This window comes from Callospermophilus lateralis, chromosome 12 (genome assembly GCF_048772815.1).
Source record: "Callospermophilus lateralis isolate mCalLat2 chromosome 12, mCalLat2.hap1, whole genome shotgun sequence".
Classification (NCBI taxonomy): domain Eukaryota; kingdom Metazoa; phylum Chordata; class Mammalia; order Rodentia; family Sciuridae; genus Callospermophilus; species Callospermophilus lateralis.
Window position 1 is genome coordinate 84309818 of NC_135316.1, and position 24265 is coordinate 84334082.

The window sequence follows — 24265 nt, forward strand, 5'->3', positions numbered from 1 at the left end:
GATAACTGATTCTTCTGACTGTTCAAGTCTGCTGTTGTACCCCTTGAATGAATTCTTCAGTTGTTCTACTCTTCAACTCCTCCTCCCCTCCTCCCCTTCCTCCGCCTTCTCTGCCTTCTCCCCCTCCTTCCCCTCCTCCTTCTCCTCCCCTGCCTTCTCCCCCTCCTTCTCCTCCCCCTCCTTAGCCTCCCCCTCCTTTTCTTCCTCCCCCACCTTCTCCTCTCCCTCTTCTTCCTCCTTCCTCCCTTCCTCCCCCTCCTCCCCCTCCTTCCCCTCCCCTCCTTCTACTTCTCCTCCTCCTCCCCTACCTTCTCCTCCTCTTCCTTCCTCCCTTCCTCCCCCTCTTCCTCCTCCTCCCCCACCTTCTCCTCCTCTTCCTCCTTCTCCTTCCTCCCTTCCTCCCCCTCCTCCTCTTCCTTCTTTTGTTTTTGTTTGTTTGATATGTTTGTGGTACTAGGTGAACTCAGGGGTAGTCTATTATTGAGTTATATCCTCGGTCCTTTTTATTTTTTATTTTGAGACAGGGTCTCACTAAGTTGCCAAAGCTGGGCTCAAACTTGCAATCCTCCTGCCTCAGTCTCCAGTGTCACTATAATTATAGGCATGTGCCACTGAGCCCTGCTACCTATTTGGTTCCCTTTAACCATTTCTGACATTCATTATTTGGTGAGACATTGTTCTTGTGATTTTCTTTAGTTCTTTTTTCATTGTTTCTTTCAGTTCTTTTAGCATGATTTGATAGTTAATAAAAAGTCTTTGTCTAGTAAATCCACTGTCTGGACTTTAAGGATAGTTCCTATTAACTTCTTTTTCCCCTGTGTATAGGCCACCATTTTTTTTGTTTCTGTGCATGTCTCATTTTTTTTTGTTGTTGAAATTTAGACATTTTGTACTAATTGTGTTTAGTCTATATTCTTTGTTTTGTGTGCCAATTGAAGTCTTTGTTCCTTTAGCTCAGTAATCAACCAGTGATTCAATGGTCCTTAAGTGTCTAGAACAACAACAACAAAATCCATCCAACTAACTAAAGAAGAAACAGCAACAACAACCAAATACTCCATCTCTGCTGTAGGCCCTGTGTTGTGTGTTTTGCATACCTTCTACAGGACAGCTGTTTATAACTCTGCCCTAGTCTTTCTGCATGCAGAGTCTGAGTGTCAGCCACAAGTGAGAGCGTAGGGCCTTTTCAGGTTATTTCCAAGTGTACACCCGGACCGCAAATGTTCATGGCTTCTAGATTCTCAGGAATCTTCTCAGAGAACTGGGTGCTTTTCAAAACCCTCCTTCCCTAAAAGTGTCTAAAAGTTCCCTAAAGTATCTCACTTCTCAATCCTTTCTTCAAACCTTTTTGTGTATTGTTTATCCCAATTGTTATGTCTCACCCCTGGTGGCTATGGCCACTGAATTTGCTTTTAAATGTATTCAACAAATGCCTCCTCTCCTGGCTTCCAGGTAGCTGCCTTACTCTAAGAGAGTTTCAAGTTAGTCAAAATAGAAGCCAACCTTTTCAGCTAGGGGAGTCATGAGAGAGATCAACTCAACCACAAGGTCCTGTCTGCTTTTCTGGCATAAGAAACTTGTACTTGGATGCATTTCGTTGCCTTTAGGACCAATCTAGGACTAGAGTAAGTTAAAACACTATAAAACTCCTATGGAGGCTATATTTTTCTTAACTGAGCACTTGCCTGGTTGCTGTAAACACTAGATTCATTTGAGGAAGTTTTCATCTGTTTCTTGTTTCCTAAAAGTTACATGTGTTATTTTTAAATAGTGATTGGATTTTTCATTTTTTAAAATTATGGCTGGAAAATGGATAAAAATGATTTCTGTAACTATTATGTTTTCTTCTTCATCATGTTAATGTGGTGAATTACATCAATATTCTAGCATAAACCTATCTTTCAGTCCTGAGTTAAATCCAACTACATAATAATATTATCTATTTTATATATTACTGGAGATGGTTTGCTAATATGTGCTTAAGATTTTTGAATTTAGAATGAAATAAGCAAGAATGTATACTTTCTGACTCTCTCAAGTCATGGTAGCGCCATGAAAAGAGTTGAAGGAATTCTTTTTCTTTTCTCTAAATAATTTTGCATAAGATTGCAATGAACAGTTCCTTCACTATTTGGTAGAACTTTTCTGAAAAGTCATCTAGATCTAGATCTGGCTTTCTAGGTGTAAAAAATAACTTATTATTTTACTGCTAAAGGACTACTCAGGCTTTTTTTTTAAAGTTGGTTTTAATAATGTATGTGTTCTAGCTATAACACTTAAATTTCCAGATTTATTGTTATAAAGTTGTTCATAGAATTATCCTTTTATTTTTTAAATTTTCTCTGAATCTGCAGTTGTGCCTCCTTTTTCATTTCCAATACTAATTTATTTTTTCCTTGATTAATCTCACTAGCAGTTTGTGTTTTTTCATTAATCTCTTCAAACAACCAACTTCTGAATTTTTTGATGCTAACTATGTTATGTTTATTTTCTATTTCTTTATTTTATTTTTCATTTTTTATTATTCCCTTCCTTCTGTGCTTTTTCTTCTGCTCCTCTTTTTTCATTTTCTTTAGTTGTATGGGTAACTCATTAATTTCATGCCTTCCTTTTTTAAAAATTATGATTTTTCTATCTATGACTTTTTCAAAAACATTTTTGTTAATAATTTTGAAGTTTACATTATGGTAAAAAAAAATGTGGTCTGGGAGCTGAGGCTGCAGCTCAGTGGTAAAGCGCTTGCCTCACATGCATGAGGCACTGGGTTCAATCCTCAGCACCACATAAAAATAAGTGAAATAAAGATATTGTGTCCATCTACACTTAAAAAAATATTTTTTAAAAATGTGGTCTGTACATTAGTAATTCTTTGAAATTTGTGAAGGCTAACTTGATGGTCTAGTTAATTTCTATAAATATTATATGTGGATTTGAATATTTTTTCTGATCATTCTATATTTGTTCATTATATTAATAATCATTATGTTCTTTATAACTTCTATGTTTACTTTTTGTCTCTGTTCTATCAGTTACTAAGAACAGTGTTCTAATATCTGATTATGATTATTTTTCAGTTTGTCTCTATACAGTTGTGGTTTTTAAGAAAATATTTTTCTAATGTGAAATAATATTAAATAAATAACATTTTCAGATAATTTTCTAGCTCTTCTAACTCAAGTGCTTTTTACAAACAAATCATAACTATCTCATTGTCATATCTTAATTCTTAAATTGCATCTTGAGAGTTTCAATGAAATTTCTAAGATATTTGTATAATTGTTAATCTGTAACAAAAATAAGAGCTGCTATATGTGAAATACCCCACAGGTACTATGCATTGTGCTAGGTAGATGTGTGGGTGTATACACACACATACACACACACACACACACACATACACACACACATCATAATACTACATAACAATAAAAATCCTTTTATCTAACATGATTGGGACAAGCAGCTGGTTAGTTCACTTACCGAATTGATTCAAGTAAGGAATCAGAGTTGGGGGTATAGCTCAATGGTAAAGCACTTGCTTAGAATGTGCATGGTACTGGATTTGGTCTCAGCACTACAAATAATAATAATAATAATAATAATAATAATAATAATAATAATAGAATCATTATGAAATGATACCTACTTTAAACATTTTATCAGAACTTAAAATGTGTACATGTATATTCATTCACCAATCTTTATGTATAATTCTGTTCAATGTTGCTTTCTCTTTTCATGCATAAGCAACATCATAATGCTGTCAATAATTCATCAAATTGTTGAGAATTCCTAGTTTCTATTGATGAAAATTGGAAGGAGAACCCAAAGAAATTTTCAAAGCAATACGATCACATAATTGCAGGTTTTTATGACTTTTTAACAAAATTTTATAGTTATCCTGTCCACACCTATTTTAATAACAACTGTTTAGCTTCTCATCTTTAGTGAGACAAACTATATAATTTTATTAACAATTATTATTAGTATAGGTTTGAAGATAAACTCATCTGATTCTTACTTAGTAAACATACACTTCTAATCATTAAAAGCAAAGGGTACAATTATAATAAGAAAGCAGCCATCTAGCTGAGAGGATTCAGTGTGCCACTGATATCAGTCATTATTGTACAGAGGCAATGGAGAGAATAAGTTATCTGTCATATTAGTTAAGTAGAAGTCATTTATAAACATGTATATTAATAATCCTTACTAGACTTCTGCAAGGAGTGAATATTATCGCCATTTTTATTTTTATTTATTTATTTGTATTATTATCAACATTTTTAGAAAGGAGATCTAATTTGCCTGAGATTCCTCCCTGCTAGCTTGTTCCTGGAATTATTCCAGTATATTATTCCAACTACAGTCATTCCATAAAGCTGTATGACTTCTCTTTTATAATCTGCATGTGTTTTAATCTCAGATTTACTTCATGTATTGCCCATCATTATGACTTAGTATATAAGATCCTGTAATGTGACATATTGTTTAGACCTCCTTAGTTATTTTTTTATGAAAATCATTACTTAACTCATGTTTTTCTTTTTATCCTTCTCCATACAGTTTTGGCTTTATCTGGATACTGTCTCACCTTTGCCTTTATGACATCCTTCTTTGGTCAGGTTAGCTTATTTCTGAGCAAACCATCTCTTTCTAATTCTTGAGAGGTATGTGTTGTCTCTACTCTGCTTAGATTCTAAGCCATCATCTAGAAAGCAAAGTCTTATTCATCATAGATGTGTTACCATTGTTCATTTCCGGTTTCCTCCTTTCTTTTCAAAAGGCAGCCTGTGTTTCTAGCTCCTCTGATTTCCTCTCCATGACTAACTTTTATTTAGTGTTGCTTCTTTTTTTCTAATGGTGCCATTCATCCCTATGTGAATCAGTACCAGTGAGATCAGGCTTAACAAGTCTTGAGGCAGCTTTGATGAGCCTCTCACACATTGTAGATAGATGTTCCTAAAGAAAATGTACTTACTGATTAGCCACATCAGAGGCATACACATTTCAACAGAAGTTATTACCACTACCATTGTATCTCTTATCTCCTAGGAGCTTCACTAGTCACTGCTGTTGATTTATGTTTCCTTTCTAGAAGGCCAGGTCCACTGTTTCCAAAATAAACATTGGATTTATAGAGTTTCAGTGTACAGAACTGATACATGTCTCTGGCCCACTTCTTTGTATATTCAGACATCTGATTTTCATATCTCTTGGCACTGTGTTGTATTTTCCTTGGAATTCCAATCCTTACAGACTCCTTTGATAACTCTCAGCACAGTGCCTTAATAAGTTGACTAATCTTCCAGATTCAGAGTTTATTTATTTATTTATTTATTTTGAGCTACCTCATTCTTTTGTGATCTAATGTGTTCACTTCACTTTGGGCATACTGGGTCCCTATTATCTTTTCTCCAAATAGCTATCATATTGTAATACAGTTAGAAAACAAAGGAACTTTTGAAGAATATTAATGAAATCTTAATCTTTTACACTTTCTTACCTCTGCTATAAAGACAGATTAGCGTATTGGTCTAGACTTTTTGGTAACTATTTTACCAACCCTCTCTCCAAACTCATATCTCACATAGACTTCTGTGACTTAGTACATGACCACTTCATCCCTCCAATTATTCAGAATGAAATCCTTGCACGCATACTTGATTCTTATCTTTTCCCCCCTCATATCCCATATCCAAATTATTTTACAATCATACTTGTTTTTTCCTTCAAAAAAGTATCTAGAAGTGATCACTTCTTACTTCCTCCATGCATGATAAATGAACTAACTTCCAAGGGGAGCCACCAGTGTCCTCTGCCTGTAGAAGTTGTGGGCTATCTATTTCGACCTTCCCAGTGCTCAGATGGAACCTTGATATGAAGGCAGATTAGGGAAAGGGATTCCTGTTCAGCAAGTCTCCTCTGAGAGAGAGAGAGAGACAGAGAGAGAGAGAGAGAGAGAGAGAGAGAGAGAGACAGCACACAAACAGAAAGGCCTCAACCCTTGCCACTGAGTAGCTCTAACATAACATTTTTAAAAAATATTTTTTAGTGTTGATGGACCTTTATTTTTTATTAATTTATTTATATATGGTGATGAGAATTGAGCCCAGTGCCTCACACATATGAGGCAAGCACTCTACCACTGAGCCACAACCCCAGCCCAACATAACATTTTGAAGATGAGAGGAGGAAAAAAAATAGAGGTTGTGTTCTTTAAGACTTTTTAAATTGAGAAGCTCTTTCATATAATGGTTAAAGAGTATGAAAATTCTCCTTGGAATTTTTTTTAAATTGGTACCAGGGATTGAACCTCTACCACTGAGCCACTTCCCCAGTCCTTTTTTATTTTGAGACAGGGTCTTAACTTAGTTGCTTAGGGCCTTATTAAGTTGCTGAGGCTGGCTTTGAACTTTTGATCCTCCTGCTTCAGCCTTCTAAATTGCAGGTATTATAGGTGTGGCCACTGCACCTGGCAAAAGTCTGAATTCAGTAGAGCCAGTTGACCTAGGTCTGAATCCTACCTCTGGCCATGTGATTCTGGGCAGATTCATTAACTTCTCGGTTTTGCTTTTGTGAGATAGGGATAAAATTAGCACTTATCCTTCTTTTATATAGTTGTAAAGATTAGGTTATTTGGTACATGTAAAGCAATTAAACAGTCCTAATACATAGTTAAGTGTGCAATTTTTTTCCCCCAGTGCTGAGGGTTGAACCCAGGGCCTTGTGCATGCTTAGGCAAGCACTTTACCACTGAGCTACATCCCCAACTGTGTTTTTTCTTTTTTCTTTTTTTTTAGTGCTGGGAATGGAACCCAGTGGTTCCCACATGCTAAACAAGTGCTCTAACCCTGAGCCTCATTTCCAGAACCCAGCCATTTATTTTTTTTAGTTAATTAATTAATTTATTTTTAGTTATAGATGGACACAATATCTTTATTTATTTATTTTTATGTGATGCTGAGGATTGAACCCAGTGCCTCACATGGCGAGGCAGGCGCTCTACCACTGAGCTACAGCCCATCCCCCAGCCATTTATTTTTAAAGCCAATTTTCAAAGTAGGATTGTGAATCTTAGTCTTTCTGATAGCACAGGGAGTTACAAACATTTTAGCGGTGAACCATGTCTGTTTCTCTGTCTTAGGGTTTTCTTTCCTTGACCAATTGAGAACTGTTAAGAAAGCACAGCTACACATTAGGTGCATTCAGCTCCACAGAATTAGTGAATCAGTGAACCAGAACTAGAGCTGGAGTAGTCTTAAGGTCTCGATGTATTGCCATTCTATCCATTCTTTTACTCCTGCACTGCAACAGGATGATTCATCCACATTTAGAGAAAGATGGGAGTTTATTTTCAGAACAACATACTAGTCTTCAGTATGAATTTCATAACGGATATTGCACATTGGTTTTCACCTAGAGCTTTCATTAGACATAGAACTGACCAGAGAGGAGATGCTACCAAAGATAATATTCTTTACTTGATATCTTTTTAGAGAGGCCAATTAACAATTACTTCTAGGTATATGAATGTTTCTTAATAGTCTTTTTTTTTTTTTTTTTGGTGGTGCTGGGGATTAGAATCCAAGGCCTTGTGCATGCAAGGCATGCATTCTACCAGCTGAGCTATATCCCCAGCCCTTCTTAATATTCTTTCTAAACAAACACTCAGGAATGTGTGAACAAGTGCAGCAGCAATTAAATGACAAAGAACAAGGTGTTCATATGCCCTGTCTATTAAAAATTAACTAGCAGCATGGGTGGGAATAAGGCAGGCCAGAGGCCAGAGTTAGGTTTAAGAAGCTCATTTGTTCGGTGCCCAGACTGAGAACAATTGACTGACTATTCCCTTTTTCTCACTATTTCTATGCTTCTATATTTGTTTGTTTGCTGCTCTGTTTATTTTTCTATAACTCCATTCTTGATATTTTCCCCTCACCTATTTCTAATGTTCTTCTTCCATTACATTTTTCGATTTTCTTGGCACCATATCCCTGACTATCATTATCTGGAGTGGAAGAGAGGCTGACTAGACCTTCACATTCAAAATTAGAAAATTCTTAAATCCTCCTTTTTCTGTTAGCATCAATTATTATCTTCAATTATGGAGAGCCATGAATGCTCAATACTGCTAATCTAATTAAGTGACAAAGAACAAGGTGTTCATATGTCCTGGCAATTAAAAATTACCTAGCAGCATGGTGGGGATAAGGCAGGCCAGAGGCCAGAGGTAGGGTTGAAGAAGATATCAAGTAAAGAATATTATCTTTGGTAGTATCTCCTCTATGGCCACTAAAGTAATACCATTATGAGACCCTTCTAGCCACTTTTTCAAAATCTTCAATTATGAAGAGCCATGAATGCTCACTATGAGAGCACTACTTCTCTTTTGGGTATGATGATTTTTCACTGGGTGTTGCAGGATGGTTGGCATCCCTGGCTTCAGTGTCAAGTGCCATTAACATATTGCCAGTCATTGTGACCACCAAAAATGACTTCATATATTTCCAAACACCCTACAAAGTAGTGATATAGCACAAACTGCTAGAGAGGCAATTAGAAGCATATCACCCAAATATTGGACCCAGCTGCTCATTATTAACCATTGTGTATAATTTGATGGAGCAACTTAATTGCCTAAGTATTTGTGTGTAGGAAAAATGTAGCTATTATGGCCACTAAAGTTGTACCATTATGAGACCCTTCTAACCACTTTTTCAAAATCTAAAATGTTAGAAAATCTAAGATCTCTATTGGTAGGTTTTACATACACATGAAATATTTTCTTAAAAGAATATATTAGGTTTTCATAAAGTTATTGGTTTATGAAATGAATATGTACATGTGAGCTTTAACTTTCTCAAAGTATATTCACTTTTAATTTATAGGATTAAAGTATCTCTTTTAAAGTGATTTAAAAATATAATACAAAGCACATGTATACTTCAGAATCTCTTGTACTAATGATTTAAAAAAAAATTTTTAGTTATAGATTGACACAATATATTTATTTTACTTTTTTTTAATGTGGTTCTGAGGATCAAACTCAGTGCCTCACACATGCCATGTAAATGCTCAACCACTGAGCTACAACTCCAGCCCCTTGTGCTAATGATTTTTCAAACTGTACTTAAAGGAACTGGAGTTGTGGCTCAGCGGTAGAGTGTTTGCTTAGCATGTGCGAGGCACTGAGGTTGACCCTCAGCACCACATAAAAATAGATAAATAAAATAAAAAACTGTACTTAAGAGTTTGATGTTATAGTTTGTTAATGTTATACAAATAATTATTATAACTTTTCTTCATCCTTTTACATTTCAGAGAAAACATTTTGAAGAAAACTGGACACAGACTGAGCAAAACCAAACAGAAGAGAAAAAGAAAAAGGAACAAAAAGCCTAATAGTCTTACTGAAATTATGGATGAAAACTCATTTGAAATCTTAAATTATCTTAAAATAGGAGATCAGGTTCCAAATGAAGAGGAAGATTTTGAAGAGAACGAAAGAGAATCAGTGTGTCCCTTCACTGGAGGCCTACAAAATGTAGTAGGAAATTTTGTGAATGGCTATAAAGAAAAAAGTCAGAAAAGCATAGATCCTGAAGACAGTTTTCCAAATGTTATATCTATAGTTGAGTTGGACAAGACACCAGATAATTACTTCCCTAAAGAAAATGATGATTTGTTTCTAACTTTGTCATCAATCCCAAATGAAAGCTCTGTAACTTGTCCAACAGGGACTCAAAATCTTTCCTATGTAACAAGGGATGACTCCTTGGGTATGAAGATAGAAAAGCATGTTGGAAATAGGCAAAACTTATCATTAGACACCCAGGAACTATTTGCTAATAAAACCCCATGTTCTTTTATGCAGAAAAGAGAGATGGTAAATAAAAGTCTCTCAAATGAACCAATTCTGTGCCATCAACGTGGATCCCAAACTTCAGATAATGTTTTAAGAGAGGAACAAGGAGTGCATACAACTAAAAACAATTATTGGGCTTTTTTCACAACCAATTCATCTGAAGAAGAATTACAAGGAGGCTCTGAAAGACAATCCTATTTTGATAGCTGGCCTGAGGGACCGCATAAGTTTGTATGTGAACAGAGACCAAAGAAAGATAAATCACGTAAACTGACCCATCCTGACAGTGGAGAACAATTGATTAAATTAATCTCCACTTCTGAAGGGGTATCAGGACCAGGAAGTGGTCCAGAAACATTGACAGAGGAAAAACTACTGATAGAAAATGAAGATTTGTCACATCCAACTAAAACTATAGATTCATTCATGAAAACAGACACAAATATCCTCAGCAGCTACTTATCTCAACTGGACATCACCCAAAGTGCCTTACAATCAACAACTAATGAGAAAAGGAGAGAGAATAGGATTTTAAATTTGGTACCAAACTTACTGGGACAGAGTCATTTCAATGCAAAAGAAGGGGAGAAATGTGGCCTGTTACCTAAAAACTTTGGATTGAACATTATTTGGGGAAAAATAAAAGATAGAATTTCAGAAATCAATAACCAAGAAGAGAATGAGCAAAAAGTTATAATCTTTGATCATCATTCATTGTGGTTTTACCCTGATATTATCAAAGATTCATCTCTAAATATTGGTGGAAATTTTTATTCTCACTGCTTGTCATTTAGTAGACTAGGGTATGCTCTGTATTTTTACAGAAGCCCTATTCCTTCTCTTGTGTTGCATTATATATCTAGCTTTTGGGTGGTATCTTTTACCAACAAAAAAACGTTTTTGACTTTCAAATCACAAACAAGAATAGGCAATAAGATAAAAGATGTAGGGTTTATTTCTTCAGAAATTTTAATTAGGCAACCTGATACTTTGTGCTCTTTGAGGGGTACCTCTGAAAGATTTGGTGAAAAGCTGAAGAGATGGGAAGAATCTAAGCCATTACAGTGTTTACCAACTGAGGATCTCCAAGATTTAACAAGCACTGATTTTAATACTTTTGAGCTTCCATTATCAAAAGGATTTGCCTTTCAACTAGTAACGCTTTTTGGATCTCCTGGAGTTCCAATGGGTAAATTGCTTTCATTTACTAACAATAAAAGGTCTATGTGCAGTAAATTCTTATTATATATCATATATATATATATATATATATAGATAGATAGATATTTTATTTGTCATATATATGTGTGTGTATATATATGTGTATGTGTGAGTGTATATATTTTTATTTTATTTTATTTTATTTTTTTGTGGTGCTGGGGATTGAAACTAGGGCCTTGTACATGTGAGGCAAGCACTCTACCAACTGAGCTATATCCCTAACCCCTGTCATATATATTTATATATAAGTTTTACACATGAAAATTTTAAGTGTCTATTCCAAAAACAACCAAGAGTAAATTTAAAGGGCAAATGGAAACTAAAAAGAAAAACAAAAAGAACCATTTATAGCACAAAATAAAGCACTAATATTCTTTTTAAAAAGTTATTTGCTATCTTATTGAATTTGGAGAGTTCTTATATATTCTGGAAACATATTAGATATATACTTTGAAACTATTTCCATCTGTCTATGGTATCTTCTTGTCCTATTCATTAAGTGTCTTCTAAAGAGTAGAAGTTTTTAATTATGATGAAGTCAAATTTATCATTGCTATCTTTTATAAATTGTGGTTTGGGTTTTAACCAAGAAATCTTGGGGTAACCCTGGCTTAAAAAGTATTTTTCCTATCTTCTCCTGAAAGTGTTTCAGTTTTGAATTTTACATTTATATTTATGATCCATTTTTAGTTTGTGAACATGATATAAGGAATCGATTGAAGTTTTTCTTTTTCTAAAGTATCGATATTTAGTTTTAGGACCATTTAGTGAGAAGACTTTCCTTTCTCCACTGAATTGAATTTGTACCCTTATTTAAAACAAGTTTATGTATACAATTATTTTTTTTAATTTTTTTCCATAGCTTTATTGGGGTAAAACAGAAATATACATATACATATAAATTTTAAAAATCGAGGGTTTTTTTTGGTTTGCTTGTTGGCACATTTATTAGGATAGAAAATATACATCTTTGTATATATAAAATATACATCTTTGAAGTATGCAATTTGATCAGTTTTGACATGTATGTAACCTACACAGTCAATATTAAACTCATTTCCATTACTTTTTTAAAATTTGAAATCATGCAGACTGTGTTTCCTGCAGTAATATTCTTAATAGAAAGTGCTCTCATAAGTCAATAAGAAAGCAAGTAAATTCTTAAGTTGTTTCTACCTGGTGTTAGTGATTTCATGTAATTTATTGGTTGTGTGATAACTTTCAATCCCAAAAATGAGGACCCTTAGTTAAGGAACTTTGCCTTTTACAGTTCCCATCCCTTGCCACCAAAATAGTCTTCATAAATGTCATTGAGTGCCTAGAATATTTGGACTCTCCATTTAAGTAGACACTGAGAAGAATGAAGGATGAGGCAGAAATACAGTGACCATGTAACAGAGATGGGCTGCTTTATTATTACTTTTTTCAAACTTTCTACTTTTTACCTTTCCCTTGTTTGGCACATGGCTCTTTTCTCATGTACAATTTTGGCTCCCAGATATGAGATTAGTAAAGTAGAGAAAACAAAGATTAAATGACAAAGACGTTGGAAATAGTTGAATGTATTTTTTAAAGATTGAGAAGGGTTCTAACGAGATGAGGAGAGAGTTCAAGTAGTTAGAAATGTTTTCAAGTTGACTAGTTGAACTCTCTCCTAATCTCTTAAGAATGTTATTTTGGGGGGCTGAGATTGTAGCTCAGTGGTGAAGTACTTGCCTCAAATATATGAGGCACTGGTACTGATCCTCAGCACCACATAAAAATAAATAAAAGTGATAAAGGTTTTGTGTCCATCTACAACTAAATATATATATATTTAAAAAGAAAATATTTTTTGGAAATGAAAAATCCACCTGTGAATAAAACAAGGGAATATATGATTATCAATATTCTAAGTAAATTTATATTTAATAATAATCATATTTAAGATGCTAACCGTCCTATAGAGGAAATGGAACACAAATCCCAACTTTTCCTCCTCTATTACTCAATACCTGATGCTTTCCTAGTACTCTTCCTTAGGAATAGGTTAAGAGCCAAGAAGCCAAAGTTCCAATCCCTGGAACTTTGTTTTCCAGTTCTTTTAGATCTTCCTGTTCTCCTTTACCTACTTGGGTTCCCACACCTTGCTCTGTCTCAAAACATGTCCTCCCTGGTTTTTCACTTTGCCCCTAAACTTATGGTGTTCCAAATAAACTTGGTCCCAGGAACTCAGACCAAAAATTGCCTAAGTCTCAGTGCAGGGATCATAATTATCAATCTAGTTTTGATATTCTGATATCACATTGAACATACTTGTTACCTTTATGAAAAACTGCAATTTTTCTATCCTAATAAATGTGCCAACAAGCAAACCAAAAAAAACCCTCGATTTTTTAAATTTAAAATGCATGAGAAGCTAATTTTTGAGGCTTTCTCCTTGCTTTTTAATTCTTAGTCAAGAATAAACCTTCACTGCTAAAAAATAAGTATAATGAATAAATAAATGAAATATGTTTGTTTTGAAGAATTTTAAGACATTTTAGGTCGGGGATCTTAGTTCAAGGTTTATATTCTGAAATTTCATGCAAATTTTTTTGGTATTGTTTTGTGCCCCTTTCTTGGTGGAAGTCCATAGATTTTATTAGCTTCTCCTAGAGCTCCATGACCCAGAAAGATTAACAGTTACTGCTTTAGATCAGTAAGAAAAAGCAAGAAGTCACAGGTGTAAAGATTCTAAACCTCTTCCTCTCTTGAATCAACAATGATCAAGCATCCATTAATTAGACTTCAAAAACTTTTTAAAGGAAATAGACCTTATTCATCAAATAGCTTACTTTCTAACTGGGGAAACAAAAATAACAAAATAAAATTACTGCACATAGAAAATATACATGACAAGCTTATGAATATTTTATGAGTGAGATTAGCAGTGCTAAAGGGATTGTTGAAGAGAAGATGGGGTTGTGGTTTTGTTTGGGATCCTTTCAATAAGAAAGTGAATTATAAACAGTCTTTACACAAAAGAAAAAGAATATGGCTTGTAAAACAAGCAAAGAGAAAAAATTTCACATTTGAAAATGGCATGTGCTTACAAAAAGGGAGAGAAAGAAACTCTAAGTGGAGGCTGTAAACTGATTTGCTTGGCTAAATTGGACAAGCCAAGCCATGATGTATGATCAGTGGCCTTGTAAATAAGGCAGGGAACTCAAATGAATCCTAGTAAAAGAAAAATAATTTTTGTGGTTTGGCATGGCTGATGTTGTATGTTATGGTTGTGTGTTAATGTTTGGACTAGTTTATGAGCTTCTTCATTTTGAGGAAAATTTCCCCCAGACACTCATATGGAAGAAACAATTTTCAGGAAGACTAAATTTGCTATAGCTGAAATGCTTAATACGTATCACAGAAAAGGATGACTATTTAAATTTTATGCCTTGAGACAGTACCACTTAAAGCTATTATATATGTGTATGTCTTTATGTATATATATTTGTACTTAATGAGAGTATGGACTATGATACATATCATTTTATATATGTACTTAATAAGAATTTTCTTTTAGTCTGGATATTGTTTACTAATAGAAGTCTGAGACAGACTCTTGATTTAGCCATCACTGAAATATCTTCAAAATCAGAGTATTAATGTTATAGCAGCCTACATTGCATATCTTCACATTTAGGGTGAAAAATCTGTGTGACATTTGAGATGAAATTTGTTCCTCCTTTTTTTTTCACAGAATCCTTATTACCTGATGACTATGTTATTCCCCTTGACTGGAAAACACTGAAGATGATCTATTTGCAATGGAAGATGTCAATAGAGGTATATTTTTATAGCTTTCACAGAAGATCTTCTCTTAACTGGTTTTTTAAAACTTGAAATCAGAACCTAGCAAGGGGCTAAAACAACTTAGCAAGACCCTGTTTCAAAAAATAAAAAGCCTTGGGGAAATGGCTCAGTGGTTAAGAACCCCTGGGTTCAATTTTCAGTACAAAATAAAAATTAAAATTGGAGAAAATCTGTTCATCACACTTAACAGAGAAGTGCTACATCCATTATATTAAATTAGAAGATGGTGGGGTGTAGGGGGAAGGAATTAATTTAAAAATGAGAAAAAGGATGAATGGGGCTGGGGATGTGGCTCAGGCCGTAGCGGGCTCACCTGGCATGCATATGGCCCGGGTTCGATCCTCAGCACCACATACAAACAAAGATGTTGTGTCCGCCAAAAACTAAAAAAAAAAAAAAAAAATTAAAAAATTCTCTGGGGCTGGGGATGTGGCTCAAGTGGTAGCGCACTCGCCTGGCATGCATGCGGCCCAGGTTTGATCCTCAGCATCACATACAAACAAAGATGTTGTGTCCGCTGAAAAACTGAAAAATAAATATTGAAAATTCTCTCTCTCTCTCTCTCTAAAAAAAAAATTCTCTCTCTCTTTAAAAAAAATTCTCTCTTCTCTCTCTCTTTAAAAAAATTCTCTCTCTCTCTCTAAAAAAAAAAAAAAAAGAATGTGTGGATGAGTAGATAATATGTGCAAGTTTTCTTTTAACTTGTCCCAAGAGAAAGTCATATTAAATTCCCTTTGTTTAAGTGTGTGCACATCAACACTGTGTATGATTAAGGTATCCATTTTGGGAGAGCCCTTTCTTCTTCATTATATTTTTTCTCCTATCCAGTCCTTAATATTATCCTGTTATAGAATAACAGCTACAAATTAGATTTATATTTACTTGACTTGGAAGCATCTCATTATTGGAGTGATTTGTTGGTCCATAGTGGAAGACATGCCTATTTTTGAGGGCTGTTCATTTTCCAGGAGGCTGGAGGAGGACTGGCTTAGATAATTAGAAAGATGAGGGATGGAAACTCTGGAAAAGCCAGTACTCTAACATGATGGGGGTGACGGGGGTTCTGTTTATGTTAATTAATGGTGATTTGAATGAGCCCAGAGGCATTGCTAGGGATACATTTTGAAATAAATAGTAAAATGGAAGTTTAGTGAAACATTATATAACTAATAATTTAGAAGCATAGGTATTTTTTACTTGTTCATATAAGTACTGCTGCAGTAAGCTACATTTGTTTTGTGTTTCCATACAGTAAAATCAAATATATATTTTTATGCTTCTTATTTCTCTTTATTCTTCATAGAGATCTTATTACTACTTACTTACACACACACACACACACACACACACACACACACAGAACAATACTTCAAATATTTGTATTGACATTTGTGATTGTGTTGCTGTTTTAGGAATGTCTCTGTGTAGAGTAAAATGACAGTGTAAACTTAACCACAATGACAAATTTTTTTTTTTTGCCAAATGTTAATCATTATTTTCTGTATTTGATAATTTCTAGAAAAGACAGAAGAAGATTGGTTAGAAAGAATTCTTGAATTGTAAGTATTACTTATTCCGGAGACATATGTATGATCAGAGTGAATATTGACGTTATTTGGTTGTAATAGCTCATATAAACCACAGTAGAAGGGTAAGATCTAAAAAATGCAGTTTGTTACCATAGCAACCCTGTGTGCTATTGCGCATGATGCTTTTATTTCCTTTAAATGTAGATATTTTTGTGAAATACAACAAAGCTTAGATTGTTGCTCCCAAATTTATTTTCCCACTTTATTGGTTAGAACATATTTTAGAGCATTCTCAAAACAAAAAATTTATGAAAAATCTCCCCCGGGGTTGGTATGTGACCAGGCCTAGGAAATAAGGATTGTAGATTATATTTAAATACGTCAGAAATTAAATACTTCAGATTCAGAAAGGAGAAAATGTATAGACATATTCATGTTATATTTTAAACTTGATATCAAGTTGACATTAAAATAAACACATTGCACTTTTCCCCCCAAATGCCTAAATTATGAAATAAACACATCTGCTACAATTCAGTATATATGTGTCAATTTGATAAGAATTGAATGCATTGTGATTTACCATATGTTTTCTTTCTTAATTATAACTCTTACTTCTAAGAGTATTCTATATTTTCATTTCTCATATACCCAATAAAAATATTTTTGTTTCCTTTAAACCTGCTTCTGCTGAAAAAAGAGGGAAAAGAACTAAAGATTTAGGGTAAGAGTTTAGAGATTTGGAAGGGCCACATATGGATGAGATAAGAGGTGAGGAATTCTCAAGAAAGGAGGGAAGACATTCATTCATTTATCCAACAGATATTTATTGAGTTGCCTCAAGCCAGATATCGTTTTATATTCTGAGGATATGGCAGTGAAAACATCCCTGCTCTCCTGAAATTTATGTTGTAGGGATGGAAGTTAGGAAAGGACTATTTTCCTTCCCTAGCCTGAGATGGCCCCAATATGACAAGATATTAGTAAAAACAGCATGAGTAACCATGGCTGTGTTTGGCTATGGTTAACTCAAGAGTCTTCTGTCTGCTAAATTTGAATATTTTGTGTCAAGGACACTTTTTTACACCATAATTTTGATTTTGATGTTAATCTTCTTCATGCATTCCAAACTGCCCTATATGGACTGGACCTCACTCACATTAAATTCTTAATTTTCTTTTACTTTGTCTCGGGACATTTTGTGAGTGTTGTAACTATGTGCATTTTTTTTTTTTTATAATTGAGAAAGGGTCTCCCCATTTTGTGTTTGGCATAACATGGGTCTTAAAGGGTAAATAGAAATTTAGAAAGAGGGAACTAAGTAGCAGGAAAGTCCCGTTTGGCTCTGGGAGCCCCCAAGGTCTTGCCTATTTCAAAATGCACTCCTTGATGGTTGCAAAATATTGATATTGTGGCACTCCTTCGTGTTGGAGGGGTGTTGGAGAGAATGGATTTCCATTTTCAAACTACTGCTGCATGGCTCTGTGTTTTAGTTAGTTTTGTGACACTAAACAAAAGACCTGAAGAGAACAACTTAGAGGAGGAAAAGCTTATTTTGACTTAGGGTTTCAGAAGTTCAGTTCATAGCACTGGCCCAAGATGAAGCAGAGCATTGTGGTGGAAGGGCATGGCAGAAGGAAGCTGCTCAGGATATGAAACCAGGAAGCAGAGGGAGAGAGTTCTGCTCACCAGGGACAAAATATAAACCCCAAAGGCGCACCCCCAGTGATCTTCTAGCCACACCCTATCTGCCTGTAATTACTGCCCAGATTCATCTACCAATTAAGTTAAGGCTCTTATAACCCAGTCATTCCACCTCTGAACATTCTTACGTCATCTCACATGTGAACTTTTGGGGAATACCTCGTATCTAAATTATAACACTGTGTGATCTTAAACAAATCACCTTCCTTTTTTTTCAGATTTTCTATTATTCTTTTTTTTGTACCATACGATTTATTTTTATTTTTTTTAGTCATACATGACAGCAGAATGTATTTTGACATATAATACATTCACGGAATGTACATACATCAATCATATTGTCTATTCTATTCTGCTGCCCAACAAATTACCTTCTCAGAGCCTCAATTTCTTTACCTATAAAAATAGCTTTATAATACCAACCTGTCATAGAGATATTAAATGAGGAATAAATGCAATAACTTATACAAATTATTTTGCATGGTTCCTTCTGCTAAAAACCTCCTTGAGTGAAAGCATTGCTAAATGCTCCCTAGCACAGTAGAAATTGTGTTATCTGGGAGAGGAACTTCTGACCCAGTAAACTTGTTAATGCATGTGCTTGAATTAGTGATATTAACTTTTTGTTAATTAAATAACTAGACTTCAGGGAATAGTATAAAGAACAAGTTTCAATTTAGGAACAGGTGGTTGGGAAATGTCTGTGGGATGGGCTCATATATGTGGGTAGGACCAGCTGAAGTGTGGACTGAGGGGATGGTATACAGTGCTAAATGCCAGGGGAGTGCTATAACTAGGGCAGCAAACACTGGGAATCTGGAAACAAACTCTGTTCCTCTCATCATTTGTCTGGGTTTGTGTTTGTTTATAGCCGTTTTCACAGTGATTCTGAAGACCCTGATCACCTCCTCAGCACTGACCTGAAGAACTCTTTTCAGGGTTGGGCCCATTGGATACCAAAAGTGGTTTGGATAATCTGTCCAACTATTCTTGATAAGTTATCTGAATAATAATAAAAAACTCAACAGAAGAGGTAACCATTTAAGTATTTTATTATTAATTTTGAAGATGTTTGCCATACTTTTATGTTACAGAAGAATAAGGTACAGAAATTTTGAGGAACTTTTTTTGTAAAAATTGCATCAGGATCAGAAGTGTAGGTCTTATATCTGAATATTGGCCTGAGATTTCATTTCTAGAATTCTGAAATCCAAAAAGCTCTAAAAACCAGAATTGTTTCTGTTTTGTTTTTCCAGTTTTTTATTGTGGTAAAATACACATTAAAATTTATCCTCTTAACCATTCTGAAGGTATAATATCCCACCATCACCATCATCCATCTCTAGAACTCTACATTTTATAAAACTGCAACTCTGTACCCATCCATTAAACATTTCCCCAGTCTCTGTACCCTCAGCCCCTGGCAAACAAGCTTTGTTTTAAAAATAAGTTTAGAATTAAAACTAAGTTGACAGCTAAGCCTGACTCAAATTGATTAATTTTACTCCTGATTTATCCCCATGTGGTATGTATTTGAGTCTATTCATATATTTTCTTCAGAAATATTAATATATTTAATTATTAGGGACTTCCCCAGATCCCACTGGAAATATAAAGTAATACGTGTTCTTGTATGTATTACTTCAACAAGCAAACACTTTGTGAGTTCTGAAACATATCAGACCTCTGGGATTTGATTGGGGATTGTAGGACCTATAATATACTAAGGTTACTAGTATTGTTTTATTATTTAAAATTCTGTTTTAGTTTAGCTGACCTTAAGATCTGAAAATTCGTTTTTGAAAAATATAAACTAAGGGGCAATTTTCTACTCATTCAACATTGTAGACTTTTGCTTAAATCCCCCGTTTTCAGGAAGCGGGTTCAACCTGTCTTAAGCCCCTCTTGGAGGATCCTTTATCTTTACCTTCTCCAAATGATACCCCTGTAGGTGTGGGGGAGGGGGTGTTTGTTTGCTGGGGGGAGTATGCTGGGATCAAATGTAGGCCTAGGCCTTGTGTGTGCACTACCACTCACATGTCCCAGTCCTGATGTCTGTTTCTTAAACAGATTTTGAACTCCTTTTTGGTTTAGAGCCCTACTGCCATCTCCAAATCTTCCAATTCCTGGGATTTAACCACTGCCTCCCCAAACCTCCCAAACTAACCTTCTTTACATTTTAGTATGGGAGGTTTTAAGGAGGGGGTGAAAGTTAATGCTTATGTTCAATCTGCCATCTTTATTAAATATTTATTTATTTGCTTTGTTTAAAGTAGCTCAATATTTTCTGTATGTTCATTTTGTATACTTTCTGTATGTTCATCTTTTCTTGACAGAGACCCTAGTCTTCAGTGTTTGGTGGTCCTCTTCAGGCTCCTAGAGCTATTGTGAAAGTGTACTTGCCTTTGGCCCAGAATGTGATTGTTTTAGCACAGATCTGACTGGTATTAGTGTTGTGACATATTCTGCATTACTTTTCTTTCTTGTTTGTCTTCCCCTAATGTCTTCCTCAGGCTTCTAGAGGAAGGATGAGGAAAGAGCCAGGAGGGAAGCAGAATCAGGGGAAGGGGAAGGACAGCCAATCAGGAGTGGGACTTTGGCATGTGACAAATTATTGCTTTCTTATGTACTTTCAACAGGAAAGCATCTGAGGCTTTCTGGTTAATATATTAGAATCTGCATCATCATAACTATACCTAAGGATAGTATTAGAAATATTTAATGATGGGTATGTTGTGGGCAGTGACCAGTTATGGAGCACTTTTATGCTGTGCTGATGTGTGTGTGTGTGTGTGTGTGTATATATATATATATATATATATATATATACACACATACCCAGGCTTATACTTGGGTATAGCATGCCCCAGCTTTCTACAACTATCTCCCACTTTTATTGCCTTTCCCTAATTTCTGGAATGGAGCTTTAGAGAAATGGGTTTGGACTATTCTTCCTCCTTCCAGGCTTCCTCCATGAAGCTTAGAACAAATGTCCCTGTGCATAGTGGCAATATTAGATGCTGTGGAATTGGAAGGTAATGGTCCTTCCCATAGGGGAAGTCTCTGTTATAAGAGTGAAATATGGAATTCAGAAGTGTGTGTGTGTGTGTGTGTGTGCGCGCGCGCGCGTATGCGCGCACACTCGTGCATGTGTGTATGGTGTATGTGTGTGTCTTGGGGGTGTGGGAATGTTATCAAAACCAGATTTAGCCAAAGGAAATTTCTGTACTGGCAGATTTATCCACTAGCTTTTCTTACCTCCCCTTCTCCTTCTCCTTCTCTTCCTTCTTTTTTTTTTTTTTTGAGATAGGGTCTCATTATACTCTCAAATAACTGGGACTACAGGTGTACACCACTGCACCTGACTTCAAGTTTATTTTCTTTATGTCCATAATAGTAATGGTTTCTAGTGTACAAAGGTGAGATTGTGGCAGTCGTCACATGATAGAAAAATGGACCCTAGAGCTGAAAAGCTGGTTATGTAAACAGAGTGTACTAATGAGTGTTTTATTATAGATATTCTCTAAAAGGTATCCACCTATCTGGACACTGTCACATAGTTGGACTGTGGAGTTGTCCATCAGATGATCTGAAAACAGCTAACAGCAAGGCTGTTCTCAGATCTGTAAGATTACGATTACTTACTCTGTTTATTCCTCACCTGACACTATATACTATCTGGTTCAGTGTTTTTTTGTGGTGCTGCAGGTTGAATCTACAGCGTCATGTATACTAGGCAAGTGTTTTACCATTTAGCTATAGCCTAGACCTCCTTTTATATAATATTTTGAAACAGGGTCTCACTAAATTGCCTGGGCTAGAATTTGTGGCCTCAGCCTCTGGAACTGAATCAGTCAATCTTTAGTAAGAGCTAGCCTCAGGCTTATCAACTAAAAAAATAGTTCAGGTTTTCATATAATTATTGAGCACCTTCTGAATATCAGGCATTGTGTAGCTCCTGGATGTAGCTCCAAGAATAAGTAAAACACTTTCCCTGTCGTTGAAATTATAGTCTAGTGGGAGGAAACAGATACACAGTTAACTTTAAACAATGTGGTTTTGAGGAATAAATCTGGGAAAATAGAGCTTGTTGACTAGTTAAATGTGGGAATTAAGCCCAAAAGAAAGTGTCTGGGATCACTTCCAGGTACTGCTGACCGTTTTCTTCTCCTTGAAACTCTCTCCCTCTGAGCTTCCAAACACCTATATTAGTGTTCAGTCTACACTGCTGATCATTCCCTCATCTCACCTTCTCTGGATCTGCTTCAAGGGCACAGTCCTTAAATGCTGGTACCCTCAGCTGTCTGTTTCTATTCATAGGGGCCAGAAATTTCAAAGCTCTGTTTCCAGCTCAGCTTTCTCTTTTGAGCAATACCTCATATTTTCCACCACCTATCAGGTAACTCCACCTGTCAGAGGCATTGCACGATCAGTGTACAGAACCTCTTGCTTCCAAAGCTACATGTCTTCCTGCTGCCATGACACAGCCTGAGATCCCCCCGCCCCCGCAGAGGAGAATAGTAATACAGCAATATGTATACGGAGTAAAAATGGGAGTTCATAATCCGTTTGAATCAACTGTATGAAATATGATATGTCAAGAGCTTTGTAATGTTTTGAACAACTAATAAAAAAATTTTCAAAATAAATAAATAAATAAAAGATTATCTTAAAAAAAAGTCTCATGTAGCACTGTCTAAAAGAAATATAATGCCAAACACATATATAACTTATACTTTATAGTAACCACAATAAAACAGTGAAAAGAAACAGATAAAGTTTTAATGTTAATCCATTATATCCATTATATACACTTCAGTGTATAATCAATATAAAAATCAATGAGTTGGGCGCAGTGGCCCATGCCTGTAATCCCAGCTGAGATTGGGAGGCTGAGGCAGGAGGAATACAAATTCAAAGCTGGCTTCAGCAAAATCAAGGTGCTAAGCAACTCAGTGTGACTCTGTCTCTAAATAAAATACAAAATAGGACTGGGGATGTGGCTCAGTGGTTGAGTGCCCCTGAGTTCAATCCCTGGTACCAAAAATAAATAAATAAAATTATTAATGAGATTTTTTTTCCCATTTGGAACCTTAGGAATTCATTGCCTATTTTAATTTGCACTAGCTACATTTTAAATGCCCAGTTGACAAGACTTGGAGCTCCTGTATTGGACAGAGAAGATCTAGATGAAAAAGGTGGTATTAAAGTTGGGCAAAACACTTTTTTTTTTTTTTGGTATTTATTTTTTTGAAGTCTATTATTTTTTTATTAGTTGTTCAAAACATTACAAAGCTCTTGACATATCATATTTCATTTGATTCAAATGGGTTATGAACTCCCATTTTTACCCTGTATACAGATTGCAGAATCACATCAGTTACACATTCACGTTTTTACATACTGCCATACTAGTGTCTGTTGTATTCTGCTGCCTCTCCTATCCTCTACTATTCCCCCTCCCCTCCCCTCCCATCTTCTGGCAAAACACTTTTGTACAAAGTAAAAACTGGGGGTGCAGCTCAGTTATAGAGCTCCTGCTTTGTATGCATGATGCCCTAGGTTCAATCCCAGCAACCCCTCTAAAAAATATAATAGGATATATAGATTATAAATGTCACTATTGTTATGATTCATGTATATTTCTGTTCTTTATAGTTCCCCCTAATAATTAGAGAAGCCTTTGCAATTCTATGGTTTCTTAGCAGTACTAAGAAGAATCAAGAAAATATATGTCCTGGGCTAATTTTGTGGTAGAATGCTTGCCTGGCATGTGCCAAGCTTTGGGTTTGATCTCCAGCACCCCCACCCCCACGATACTTCTTCCATGCTGGGAAGGCATATTTTTCCCCAAGGGAGAACAGTTCATCCTCCTCCCTCACTTCCCCTTCCCCTTCCCCCACTCTCAGAGGGAAATCTCAAGGGGGAATCCCAAGGGGGAGGTGAAGTTCCCAGAACAGAGCCCCTCCCAGACAGCTCCTTGCTGAAACTAACTCGGGAATTTCTGGATTTTGGTTTAGAAGGAAATCGCTACCCCCCCCCCCCCCCCCGCAACAACTCCTTTTTGTAATTTTCATACCTTATGGTGCCAGAAACAAAATTTATTTTA

The 24265-nt window shown here is 35.5% G+C and overlaps 1 protein-coding gene across 3 annotated transcripts in view; it reads left to right on the forward strand.

The window, feature by feature from the left end:
• N4bp2l2 (NEDD4 binding protein 2 like 2) overlaps positions 1–20386 on the forward strand; it is an 86425-nt gene extending 66039 nt beyond the window's left edge. For all 3 annotated transcript variants that reach the window (XM_076871984.1, XM_076871985.2, XM_076871986.1), the window contains 4 exons: positions 9325–11057; positions 14811–14896; positions 16443–16482; positions 19028–20386. In XM_076871984.1, the coding sequence (XP_076728099.1) occupies positions 9325–11057; positions 14811–14896; positions 16443–16466 (1843 nt within the window). In that variant the 3' untranslated portion in view covers positions 16467–16482; positions 19028–20386. The remainder of the gene's footprint in view (positions 1–9324; positions 11058–14810; positions 14897–16442; positions 16483–19027) is intronic.
• The last annotated feature ends 3879 nt before the right edge of the window (positions 20387–24265 follow it).